Genomic DNA, 12,588 nt, shown 5'->3' with positions numbered 1-12,588 from the left:
CAGCTTACTTGCATACTGTGATATTTGATAAAGGCCTCAGGATACACCAGTGGAGACGATGCTCTGGATGACAGAGAGACAGAGGAGGAAATGGTGAAGAACACACAGAAGATGAAACATGGCACAGAACGGGTAGGTTTGCTGAGATAAAGTGCAAGAAAGTTGTGTTTCCTTTGCCAGTTGAAAGAATATGGTGATCCTGAAAAAGAGATGTACTGGATGCATTCATTTAGTCTGTTGTGCGTGTGCGTGTGTGTGTCAGCTTGTTGTGTCTACTGCTGTGTTTGATACAAACCCCCTTGCTTATTAACCCTGAAACAGCAGTTTGTGTGTGCGTTTCTTCTTTGTTCCGCTGCCATGTTTTATTCTCCCACAACCAAGAAGTCAGTCTGACCCCAAACATCCCATAATCAACAGTGACTTTGAAGCTTCAAAGTAAACAGTCCTACAGAAGCTGGATAAATGTTACCAGATATTAGAGTCATGGTAGTATAGATGCTTTCTCTCTGGTCTGGAGACGTTCAGCAGCAACAGTGTTGCACAGACAATGTCAGATGATTTGATATTTTTCAGATTCTGTATTTTGAATTCAGCTTTTTCAAACTCCTGGAAATTGAATAAAATTGGCCAAATATCCTAGAATTAATCTATGTTGTCTTGGAAAATTTTTATTGTTTTTTAGCCCATCACTCAGATCCCCTACGTAAACCTGGGTTAGAGGAAACTGTAGTAATCTATAGTCAAATTACCGTAGATGCTGCAGAAAAATTGAGTGAAAAGTGAGCTAACACAAGTGTCCCATAAAAGCTGTAATGAACCTGGGTTAAAGGTGTCAGTACTCAGCCTACCAGTAAATTACATGACCGTTTGTGAGCAAGTGCTGTCCTGTATTGTCAAGAAAGATCCTGGATAATGATTTCTTAAAAAGAGTGAGAACCCTTAAACGTGTGAGCCATTAACCCACTCATCTTTTTGATTTCTTTGAGGAGGAGGACAGTGTTCCGGTCAGAGCTCCACCCACCGAGGCTCCAGAGGTGGAGCTTGATGAGTACTCCGGTCACCAGACCCCCACAGAGGCCAGTGAGATACTGAGAGGTCAGAATGAACCTCAGTTTTTCTGTGTTCTTCTTTAGGAGATAATTTAACCTCTATGATTTTATCAGTGTGTATAGCAAACACACTTTACTGTACTTACAGTTCCTTGGCAGTGTCCATTTCTGGAACATTTGATATTTAATAGAGATTTTGTACTAAATGATCTACATCAGTGCAAAGAACAATTCCTACTGTATCTATCTGTACTTAAGGCAGTGGTTCTCAAACTTTTTCAGTCATTCCCAACTTTGGACAAGGGGGAATTTTCAAGCCCCACCTGCCCCCATCGCCCCAACACAATGCTAATGAAATACGCAACAAGCTTAAAATGTTCCAATTTATTGAAGTAACAAGTAGTATCAGTATAGTAACAAGTTGTATCTAAATACAAACTAACTATCTACATCAACTAACAGCAAGTTCAAAAATAGAGAAAATAAAAGTGCAGCTGTGTCAAAAATGTTATCAAGTTCAAAAATAGAAAATAAATAAAAGTGCCACTTTGCAATCTGTTAAAAAAAGAAAAGAAGAGAAATCCATTTGGCAAGACAGGTCTATTTATCCCTGCATTAGTGGCTGCAATGAGCCTGTTTTGCATTGCACAATATCTCAAAGCGGGGTTGCAGGCTTGATACTGCCACTCTCAAGTCATGCTCAATGTTCAGACGAGATCTGTACTTTGTTTTCAGTGAAGCAACAGCTGAAACTCCAAACCAGAATTCACTAAGAGTCTGAGCTTTAAACCTGAGCCTCAGGGTGGAGTCAGATGTCATCTCAATAAACTGGTCCTCCTCAGCAGACCTAAAATCAGCAGGTGCTGCAGACAGAATATAAATAAATAGGCTTACTTTATTTGTCATTGCATAATAAACACAAAGAAATCTGTTTGACAACAATCCATTCCAGTTAGTAAGTAGCATACAACATAAATAAAATGCATGTATAATATATGAGTATAATATTCAATAAAATGTCAAAATACCAACCTGCTGCATTGAATGGATCTATAACCCAGGCATACTGAGCACTGTTGTTTGGGAACTATTTTTGAAACAATCCTCTCAGGGAAGAGATGTGCTGCTTAATACATGGGATCACTGCGGTGGCTCCAGAATCAGTGGTTCAGCAACTTCACTCAGGTTCTCAAAGACATCTATGTTTTGCTGATCGAGGCGCCTGCCCCATACCTCAAGCTTTCGGGGGAATGCAGTGATCTTGTCTGCCAGGTGAGGTAGGTGCTTGTCTTTGCCTGGAAGCTGAAGATTGAATTCATTCAGCTTGCCAAACACATCGCTGAGGTAGGCCAGTTTAAACAGAAATTGTTCATCACTGAACTTGCTTGCAGCCTCACACATGCGCTCCTCCTCCAAGAACATCCGAATCTCTGCCCTGAGCTCAAAGACGCGCGACAGCACATTGCCACCTTGCTTCACTGTGAAACAGCACTGATGTGTGATCAGCTCCCATTTCCTCACAAAGTGCGGAGAACAGTCGCGCTTTCAGGGGTCGGGGTTGGATCAAATTTACCACGCTCACAACTTCTGTCAAAACCTCATTTAGTTCAGGGCTGAGCTGCCTTGACACAGTGCGCATCTGGCGCAACCCTCTTTATTAGCGCCTGCAGCCCGTTTCTTGACCCTGCCATGTGTGTGCGCCATCAGAGCAAAAGCCCACACAGTTTTCCCATTTCTCCCGCATATTAATAGCGGCTCCTTGATGCCCGCAAATGAGATCCAATCTCCCGCAATCTGGAGCAAGACCCCGCACTAGACTAGAGAGTGACTGCGCATTTGAGAACTGCGGGCTTAATGTTTTCATTAGCTACCTCAACAGGGGCAGTGGGGGCCTAGAGCTTAGAGAAGCAGGCTTGTGATCCGTTTGATGTCAGGGCTAGTATCTGGGTCCAGGAAATGAAAGAGTAGCTCATCTTCTTTGGCTCTAGCGAGGTCCTCTTAAAGGGACAATCACCCCAAAATTAAAAATACATAATTTTTCCTTTTACCTGTAGCACTATTTATCCATTTAGATTATTTTGACATGAGTTTTTTTTTCTCTCCAATATAATGGAACCAGATAACACTGAGCCTGTGGTGCTCAAAGTGCAGAAAGAAATACATTTGAAAAACTCAGCAGCAATGTCTCTTTCCAGAAATGATGACCCTGTTAATCAAGATAATCCAAAGACCTTGTGAGCAGTTTCATGTAGGAACTATTTTCTTTCTACCAAACTACACCCACCAACCGTAGCTGAACGATAACTGTCTCAGTGGTGCTAGGTGAGCTGGCTCACGTTACAGACGAGGAGGACACCATTAACGTTTACATCATGCGCTGTCACAAGCCTCTCATCCATGTTTCATTCTGGGCACTGATACATAGACAGAAAATCGTTCCCACATAATACTGCTCACAACAAGGTCTGTGGATTATCACGGGTCATAACCAGGTCATTTTTTCTGGAAACAGACATTGCAGCTGAGGTTTAAAATGTCTTTTTTTGGCATTTGAGCTCCACAAGCTGAGTGCCATCTGGTTCCATTATGTTTGAGATATCTACGGCTGATATCACCAAAACTCTGCAACTCGCACCAAATAGATGAATAAATAGCATTTTATACAAATTTTTTATTTTGGGGTGAACTCTACCTTTAAGTAAGGCACATTGCAGCTCTACTACAGTGATGCTACCAAAAGATCATTATACTAGTTAGAGCTGCAGTGGGTCATTTTTTATATAACAAACTTTTTCTCATTATTGCTGAAATTTTTACTGTGTCCTGACAGTAGTAGTGTTTTTTTTCACAGAATATCTGTTTCATGTACTACTGTTGGTATATAGTGAACGTTTCAGCAAATATGACAAAAAATTACTTTTAGAAAAGTTACTTACTGCAGCCTTAAATGAAGATCAAAAAGCCAGTTCCTACAGTTGTAATTTCTTAGTTCATACTGATAAAAGCAGATGATGAAATGTTTTTTAGAAGCAGCAACATACAATAAGATGCAGCAAAAAATGTTTAATGAATATTAGAGAACCAGCATCATGAACTCAGAGATTTATAAAATGATGGCAACACAAACACCCTTTATAAATATTGCTTTAAGTACTTAAAGCAATATTTGGCAATTTGGCTCTGTGATTGTCTAAAATCATCTGTTACAGCACATTACACGTTACAGTATGGCCAGTGTTACCTCATACGTAAGAATCTGATTGGTCATACCTGTTGGTGATGTCATATGCTATATCCACAGGGCCACACCGGACAGAGGAGCCAGGGGAGAGGTCAGGAGATGTGAGTTCAGACCTGTTACTTCAAATATTATTATAATAATATTATTTAGGTATCAAATATATTTCAGATATTCTGGACAAATGTCTGTGTTCTTTACAGAAATAAATGGTACATGAGTTTCATTTGAATTTCCAGGGTCATGTCAGGCATGGGTCAAAAGGAGAGCGTGGAGATCCTGGACCCAGAGGCCCACCTGGCCCACCAGGCCCCACCCCTCTGCCTGGGCAAACTCAGCCTGGACCAAGAGGGACACAAGGGCCACCAGGAATCCCTGGATCCCCAGGACTGCCAGGGAGAGATGGACAGCAGGTGTGTGGGTTTTTGTATTGCCATCATTTTATAAATCTCTGAGTTCAGAACCTTTAGCACTAATCCCAAGTCCTTCTATCATCACAGGGAATCAAGGGTGAAAAGGGAGATCCAGTAAGTTATTCATCTCTTCAGTTCTCTCTTTCTTCTTTGCTCTGCTTTATATCACATGACTGAAGTGTGTTTTTACATCCAGGGTCAGAAAGGATCTCAGGGTTTTTCAGGTTTGGATGGAGGAGCGGGAGCTAAAGGAGAGAAGGTATGTTTAAAACGCACATCGTCACACTGACAAACCTATTACAAGTGGTAGGCTCTTCATTCAAAATACATTCACTTTTATTGTATGTCACCAAATGTACTGCAAGAGACAGATCTTCCTCCTGCTTTCCCTCTGTACAGGGAGACCAAGGAGCTGGTTTACCAGGCCCTCCCGGACTCCCTGGGCCTCCTGGACCCCCCAGATCACGCAGTGTACCAGTGAGTATCACAGTTTATGGTCTTATTATGTATATTTGTTTGTACACATAGCATGCACTCATCATATTATGCTGCATTTTTTAGTGATGAAATGAACACGTACTAAATGTAGATGAGGGTCAAGTGAAGCATCAGAAACATCTGCGTGTATGCATTGTGTTTATCTGTGTTACAGTACGGAGCAGATGCCCTGGGTTCTGGGTTTGAGGACCTGGACAGTGACACTGAACTCATCAGGGTAAGAGAAGGGCTGCAGAGAGAGATGGGATAGTCTGATACACGGTGATCACGGTGCAAAAAATAAAACTTCCTTTTCTATCAGGGTCCTCCTGGTGTACCAGGGCCTCCAGGACCGCCTGGTCCCCCTGGACCCAACCTGTCATCATCTGACACAGCCGAAGGCTTTACTGTATGGAGTGCTGGACCACCCGGTGCCCCTGGCACAGACGGGCTCCCAGGCAAACCTGGTCTACCAGTAAGTTACTTTAATATATAGACATACAGTATTCAACTTTAAATTAATTTATGATAATGATAATGTTTTAATATGTTTATATAATGTGAGCACAGCATTGGCTATACATGCCTGGGTGTACATGTATTAGATAATTGTGAGGCTAAATATTACACTGACTGGTTCTGAGCATCCATCAGGTCTCAAGTCTGTATTCACTTAGAAAGAGCAGCCACAATAACATTACATACACAGATTGAAGGCATAGGAAATGAAAAGCATAAATAAAAGCTGTTGGAAAGTTTGAATTCTGTAAAAAAAAAAAAAAAAATTCAATGACACTGACATTTGAATGATGTGTGTATTGCCTTTCCCTTTATGTTTTACTCGTGGTGTTCCTGTATTTCTGTCTTTGTTATCATTATGTGTGTGTCTATTGTCTCATCCACCTTTTTAGTCTCTGCTTTTATTCAAATTTAGTTTTCTCTATTTCCAATTAAAATTCACCTTTAGTTTGTTTCTTCCCCCATCCTCATTGTTCCTTTCCACCTCCTGCCACCTCTTCCTCTCCTCCCCGCTCTGTTGCAGATGTTTGAGGATTTGTTTAGTGGTTCGGGGTCTGATGGCTCAGGTTTGAGCTCAGAGTTGTCCTCTGACCTCAGCTCAGGCCTCGGCTCTGGGTTCAGCTCTGGGTTCAGTTCTGAATCCAGTTTTGCCTCTGCTTCTGGGTTTGACTTTGGGTCTGCTTGGGGTTCAGGCGAGGTATATTGTCCTGGTTTGCCGGGTAAACCAGCAAACAATTAAAAGGCAGAATTACAGTCCAGAGCCTGAGTATTGAGGAAGTGTAAGTCTCCTCTACGTATTTGAAAAATATTAAATGTTAATCTGAGACAATCACAGTGTTTTATTCATATCAGCTGTGCTTTAATATCATTAAAACAGTGACACACAGGTAAAGACTGTAGCTCTTTTCCCCAATGCTCAGGGCTAATGACTGTACATTATCTCCAACCATGTTGTCTTAATTGCTGGCTGGCAGCAGGCTAAACTGCAAACGTTACTGTTACCTAGCTGGCTGAAGTGCTGTGTGTGTGTGTGTGTGTGTGTGTGTGTGTGTGTGTGTGTGTGTGTGTGTGTGTGTGTGTGTGTGTGTGTGTGTGTGTGCACGCGCTTGTCAGTTACTTTCAGTTCATTTACTTTCAGTTCAAATGTTGTCATTACCAACTGAAACATTTCATGGTAAAGTGAATGAACTAAAGGGAGCTGACCTCAGACTTGCTGTATAACCTCAGCTTGAGCTGCCATTTTGCTTCTGTCATACAACATGGTAAAGGAGCAAATCTGCCTTTTCACTCATCTACTTTAAGGTCTCTTGTTGTATATTGCTGTATATTGCCTGTTCTCAGTCAATGCAAAGTACCAAGGCATACTGAAATGCTCCCATTTTACCCAAACTCAGTTAGTTCATTTATCACACAGTTAATTTCTAACATATTAGCTTCATTTCCCAACCTGGGGGTCCTCACTAGGGGTCGCCAAAGCTTTACAGATTCTTGATTTTAAGCCGTGTGAGATACCTTGTTTTTAGTTAAATATACACTTGTCCTATATCTCAGCATCTCATTTATTTCTGTCAAGAAAACTAAACAAAATTATTATTTAATATTATTTAAGATATAAACTTGAATCTCACAAGATATGGGCACTGTGAAGACCTGAACACAAGCTACATTCACAGAGCCTTCACTCTCTGCTAAACAGTGGATGTTGGATGGAGAGAACAGGGTGACCGGCCCACCAGTAGCTGGGTTTGTGTAGACCTTTTTAGTAGCCAATAATCTATGAGCCATGTGTCAGCAGTTATTACTTCATTGTGCCTTGGTACAGGCCTCTGGTACACTATGTTTCTCAGTTGGTACAAAAACATTGTACAGTAACATTGCTGTACTTTGGTCTGATGCTGCTTACAAGGAATACTCTAATTTTTAATAAGATCAGTTCCTGAAAACAGACGACAAAATCATCCCTGCCTCTAAGGTTGCTGACTTCACTGCTTCATGTTACATCTCAGCTGATTGACAGTAAGCAATATGAGCAATAAGCAGTACATTTAAATTGAAAAAAGTCCGTTTTGTGACTGTCAGTTGGTAAAATAATAACTAATATGGGATACCACAACACAATTGGTTTTACTTGAAAGTGACGCTTTTTGAACAATCACACATCTATACCAGCATGAGCATGATGATGCAGTGAGGGTAAAGATCTTTCGTTCACTCAGGAAAATGTTGGCATGGATGATCTTACAACTTAAGGAAACTGACTGAGTATTCCTTTTAAAGTGACTAATCTTCATCTTTGGATTTGGCGTTGGTCCCTGTTGGAATGGCTAAAGGGTCAACAAACAGCTAAGCATCATATTGCTGTTGTTTTTCTATACTAGCATGTTCTCATGACTTATCACAGTTTTCTGTCTACCTCTACTTGTGTCTGTCTGTATTTGTGTGTCCAGGGCCTAGCAGGAAGAGATGGGGCTCCAGGTCTACCTGGAGCTGTGGGAGAGAAGGTATGATCGTCAAGATGGATTGTGTCCTGGCCTCAGTGGGCAATATCAAAATCACATAGTCCATCCCCGTTTTGCCTGAAACATCTTTTCCATTAAGATAAAGCATTTACGCTAACTGCTTTATCAGCTGCTATTGTTGTTTGAGTAAACAGTCACTCCTCACACACACACCAAGCATTAAACCACGCCTGTAGATCATGCTGTAGCTGCCAGTAGTTCCTCATGGGACGCTGATTGATCCGGTACCACTGTGGGTCAGACACAAGTGCATGGTAAGATGGATTCTCTTGTGAGCTCTCAAGTCCAGGCACGCAAGCTTAATGAATACTATACTATACATACAGCTGGTTTGATGCCCATGTTCCATCATATATGGACTGCCTCTATTTATATTGATCTTATACGGTCCACCATTGTTAAATAAAAGTGCTCCCTCCAGAGGTAATATTTATTTTATTTCTTCCTTCTTTACATCTTTAGGGTGACCAAGGGTTACCTGGGCCATCTGGACCAAAGGTAATATACCACTCAACAGCCCAAAAAAGCTAGCTGCACACAATGTGCTTTTATATTTTATTTCCTATATTGAGCATGTTTCAAGTTAACAAGGCAGTTTTTGCAAAAACTAATTTCCCATTTCTCTTTATCTCTGCAGGGTGAATGTGGGACAGTGGGTACACCAGGGCTCTCAGGGCCACAAGGGCCTACTGGTCCACAGGGCAAGAGAGGCTCATCAGGTCCCCCAGGACCACCTGGCCCCCCCGGACCTCCAGGAACCAAGTTCTTTGTGGAGGTGACTCAAAGGAGCAAAGGAAACCTTCCTCCCCACATGGGTCTACAAGATTTCAGTTCAGTAACATGTGACTTTACGTTTTCAGGATATGGAGGGATCTGGGAAGAGTGACATGCTCATTGGAGCTGGAGGCAGAGGCCCACAGGTCAGTGCAAGAGTGTGTGTGCTTGTATGTAGACTGTATATATTGTTTCATATATAGTAAGGTTTTCTGTTTTGTTTGGTTCCAGGGACCCCCCGGCCTACCTGGCCCACAGGGACCTATGGTAATACATTTATTAAAATCGATTAAATGTACTCATTATTATTAGCTTATTGAAAATACCACTAACTACTACAGCATACAGTCTGTATGGTTCCTCTTGCTTTGTATCGCTCCTTCTTGCTCAGTAGTTGAAGATGCTCTTATGTTTTCCACAGGGTGAGGACGGAGCCACAGGTGCTCCAGGGCTCTCCGTAAAGGTAAACTGATTCTATGCTGATGAAAGGGCTGCTTTAGATTTTTATGTCAAATAGAGCACTGAAACAAACAGTGAAATATGCCCATGAAAAGCATTTCTCATGAATTATGAAAGAATCAAATATTTCAATTTAAAAATGACTAACAAACAGACTACATACTATGTAAGCAACCCCAGTTAAACATGTGAAACAGTGAAATCACTTGTGCTCTGTTCAACCTTTGTGTCTCTGTCTATGCCATGTGGGACTGCAGGGTGAGCCAGGGGACCCAGGACCAGAGGGTCTTCAGGGTCCTGCTGGACTACCAGGTGCTAGGGTAAGTAGCAGGTGTTTACACAACAATTGTGCATATGATTTGCAATTATTGGCTCCAAAGTAGTTTGTTCACTCATACCTGAAATGGCTCTTATTGACAAATAAATATATATAATAAACTGATGATATGGACAGATGTAGAAATTAACTCATACTTATCCTGCACACTTTAGAATCACTGGTTGTGGTAATGAAAATAGAAGGTCACAAATGTTAAGGCAGTAATATACATTCTAGCATTTGAATGGGTAGTGGTAATCTTACAGACAACGATAGTTCCAATCAGTGTTGGCAGTAATGGGGTTTATAATTTCTATAAATTCTGTAATTATGCTTTTGGAAAACTGTCTTGTTTGCTGTTTTAGGACTTTAATTTCTGTGCATTCAGATTAGATGTCCAACTAGAAGATAAAAGCAAAAAATACTAGAAGCAAAACTAGAAGCAGTTGTAAACAGCGAACACCATAAACGCCTTGAATGAGGCAAGGAAGGTAACAAGAGTGCTAGTAGAAAGTAGAAACTCTCCCAGCAAATTGGTGACATCCATTCATTTGTTAATCTATTTGTAAGCCGTCTTTGAACTGGTGAATGTTTGTATGGTGTATCCTGCCTGGTACGTTACAGCAATGAACTGGCTACACTGTTCACAAAGAGTGTGATAATATGTGAAAGACATTACTGAACTGACACAAATACTTTTTATTTCTCTTTACTCTAAAATCAGGGGGCCAAAGGAGAAAAGGGCAGTGCAGGACCAAAGGTGGGTCTGCTGAACATAACATAATGTGTGAATAATAATATCTGACTAATGCAGTCTGCGCAGTGTGGTAGCTGGATGTTTAGCGGCTATATTCGACATTCTTGTAATAACAATGTACCAAATGACAATGTGAAAGGGGTTACAGTGTTCATTGTTCAGCTGCCCATAGCGTTGTTTTCAGCCGCAGGCAGCTGCTTTCAGAGAACAGTTAGTAAGTAGCTGTGAACATAGTGGAGCATTTAGCAGCTAAAGAGCCAGATATTTGCCTCATAAGTACAGAGCTAAAAGAGTGAATTTTGGACTGTTATTTATCAGGTAGGCTTCCTTCCAAGCCAGATGGTCCAATTTTTGTTTTTATTTTAATTTTAATAAAGGACTAATACATCTCTGTTTTGTGTTCTGAAGGGTGATCGAGGCGCTGATGGACTGAGTATACCAGGACCACCTGGGCTTCCTGGACCTCCCGGATCTATGATTAATCTGCAAGATGTACGCACGCACATATACACACACACATCAAAGAGGATTTTTTTTTCCTGAAATTCTTTTGTGTTACCTCCCAACTCACAGGGACATTCTCAGATGACTGAGACATGTTTTTTCCTGCGATGCCACAGGAAGCCCAATTTACTGAATAATTCTACAAATCTCTGAATATGTAAAACATTCTAACAGTCCCCAAACTTACTCATCACATATTCTGTGTGCAGCTGCTCCTCAATGTTACGGATGGTATCTTCAACTTCACAGAGATCAGAGGACCACCAGGGCCCATGGTGCGTAACACTAAGCTATTATTGCAAAGTGACAATGTCTTTTACAGTACTATAACATTTTACTGTAATTGTACCTACGATATAGCAATATAACCCTTGTATCACTCCACAATATACTTTACTATAGCATCATCAGTGCATTTTCGAAGTGCTTTGGCTGCAGTTGTGTTCGATGATGCTGTGTATGAGCATGTCATTTCTGCCTTTGTCAAAAAGGTCATTAATCGAGTCCTTCTGCTTTTGCTTGCATTTGTGTTGATGTCTGTACATGCATGCATGTATGTGTATGTATGTATGTATTTATGTGTGTGTCTGCGTGTTGCAGGGCCCTGAAGGCTTGCCTGGCAGAGCTGGATTTCCTGTAAGAGCATTTTGCAATACCACCTTATGCTAAACATTTGTGTCACCTGTAGACTGACTTCAGAGAAGTGTGTACATGAAGATTTAACAGTTTACAGTAAAGATGCAACAATTATTTGAAAGCAATGTAATTTTTTCTTTCTTCCAATTTTGCTTTTGCTGTCTTTGGGCTAAACATGGTAGGTACCCGCAGTGCTGCAAATGTTATTGTGAAGGAAGGTGTTTTTTTTCCTTTTAGGTTATTTGAATAGAATTGAGAAGACCCTTTAAAATTTACTTCAGAATTTACAAGCTCCACAGCCTTCCTCCTAAAATCCTATCATCCTCGCAAAACTCTTCCTCACTACCATTTCATTCCTCCTCAGGGCCCCAGGGGACCAAAGGGAGACGTGGGCCCTCCTGGTACCCAGGGGCCAGCAGGGTTCAAGGTGAGAACTAGACCCCAGAGTGATGACAGAGCTACTCCGAATGCGTATAATGATTTTAACATATATGTCACTTCTAAAAACAAAATAAATGTTGAACTGTAACAGTTGAGACAAGGAGGCCCCACTGTACATGCAGAATAATATAAACATTCAATGTCTCTTTCTTTGCATTAACAGGGAGAAAAGGGAGAGCCAGGGGTGACCATTGCTGCTGATGGATCCATCTTATCAGCACCAAGAGGCCCCCAGGGTCCCAAAGGCAGCAAGGTACCACACAAGTGAACCTATTTGACAGCTTACTCAGTGACTGATGCTTACCACAGTGGTCAGTGACAGTAAGATGATGCCTCCAATAAATAAAGCCTGAATCCTTACACCACACATAACTGTACCTGCGGTCTGCCTGCACAGCTGTATATCAGCAGGTCCTGTGTGCGCACTAGCTAATCTACATCAATTAGTAGTTAGCTTGTTACATCTGAAAGCTAATGTTAGTT

The 12,588-nt window shown here is 41.3% G+C and overlaps 1 protein-coding gene across 6 annotated transcripts in view; it reads left to right on the top strand.

Moving 5' to 3' along the window:
• The window catches only part of col15a1b (collagen, type XV, alpha 1b), a 54,166-nt gene that overhangs the window by 29,407 nt on the left and 12,171 nt on the right, over positions 1-12,588 (top strand). For 3 of the 6 annotated variants that reach the window (XM_051427282.1, XM_051427128.1, XM_051426910.1), the window contains 23 exons: positions 34-132; positions 987-1,095; positions 4,351-4,391; positions 4,527-4,700; positions 4,788-4,814; positions 4,897-4,959; positions 5,100-5,177; positions 5,353-5,415; positions 5,500-5,652; positions 6,220-6,393; positions 8,144-8,197; positions 8,678-8,713; positions 8,853-8,990; positions 9,076-9,135; positions 9,221-9,256; positions 9,411-9,452; positions 9,706-9,768; positions 10,492-10,527; positions 10,933-11,016; positions 11,238-11,303; positions 11,629-11,664; positions 12,029-12,091; positions 12,269-12,358. In XM_051427282.1, the coding sequence (XP_051283242.1) occupies positions 34-132; positions 987-1,095; positions 4,351-4,391; positions 4,527-4,700; positions 4,788-4,814; positions 4,897-4,959; positions 5,100-5,177; positions 5,353-5,415; positions 5,500-5,652; positions 6,220-6,393; positions 8,144-8,197; positions 8,678-8,713; positions 8,853-8,990; positions 9,076-9,135; positions 9,221-9,256; positions 9,411-9,452; positions 9,706-9,768; positions 10,492-10,527; positions 10,933-11,016; positions 11,238-11,303; positions 11,629-11,664; positions 12,029-12,091; positions 12,269-12,358 (1,785 nt within the window). The remainder of the gene's footprint in view (positions 1-33; positions 133-986; positions 1,096-4,350; positions 4,392-4,526; positions 4,701-4,787; positions 4,815-4,896; positions 4,960-5,099; positions 5,178-5,352; positions 5,416-5,499; positions 5,653-6,219; positions 6,394-8,143; positions 8,198-8,677; positions 8,714-8,852; positions 8,991-9,075; positions 9,136-9,220; positions 9,257-9,410; positions 9,453-9,705; positions 9,769-10,491; positions 10,528-10,932; positions 11,017-11,237; positions 11,304-11,628; positions 11,665-12,028; positions 12,092-12,268; positions 12,359-12,588) is intronic. The other 3 variants (XM_051426980.1, XM_051427047.1, XM_051427212.1) reach the window with 3 other exon arrangements.

The sequence above is a fragment of the Dicentrarchus labrax genome, unplaced genomic scaffold (assembly GCF_905237075.1).
Source record: "Dicentrarchus labrax unplaced genomic scaffold, dlabrax2021, whole genome shotgun sequence".
Taxonomy (NCBI): Eukaryota; Metazoa; Chordata; class Actinopteri; family Moronidae; genus Dicentrarchus; species Dicentrarchus labrax.
The sequence above is the reverse complement of the archived record's forward strand: the minus strand, read 5'-3'. Positions and strand labels throughout refer to the sequence as shown.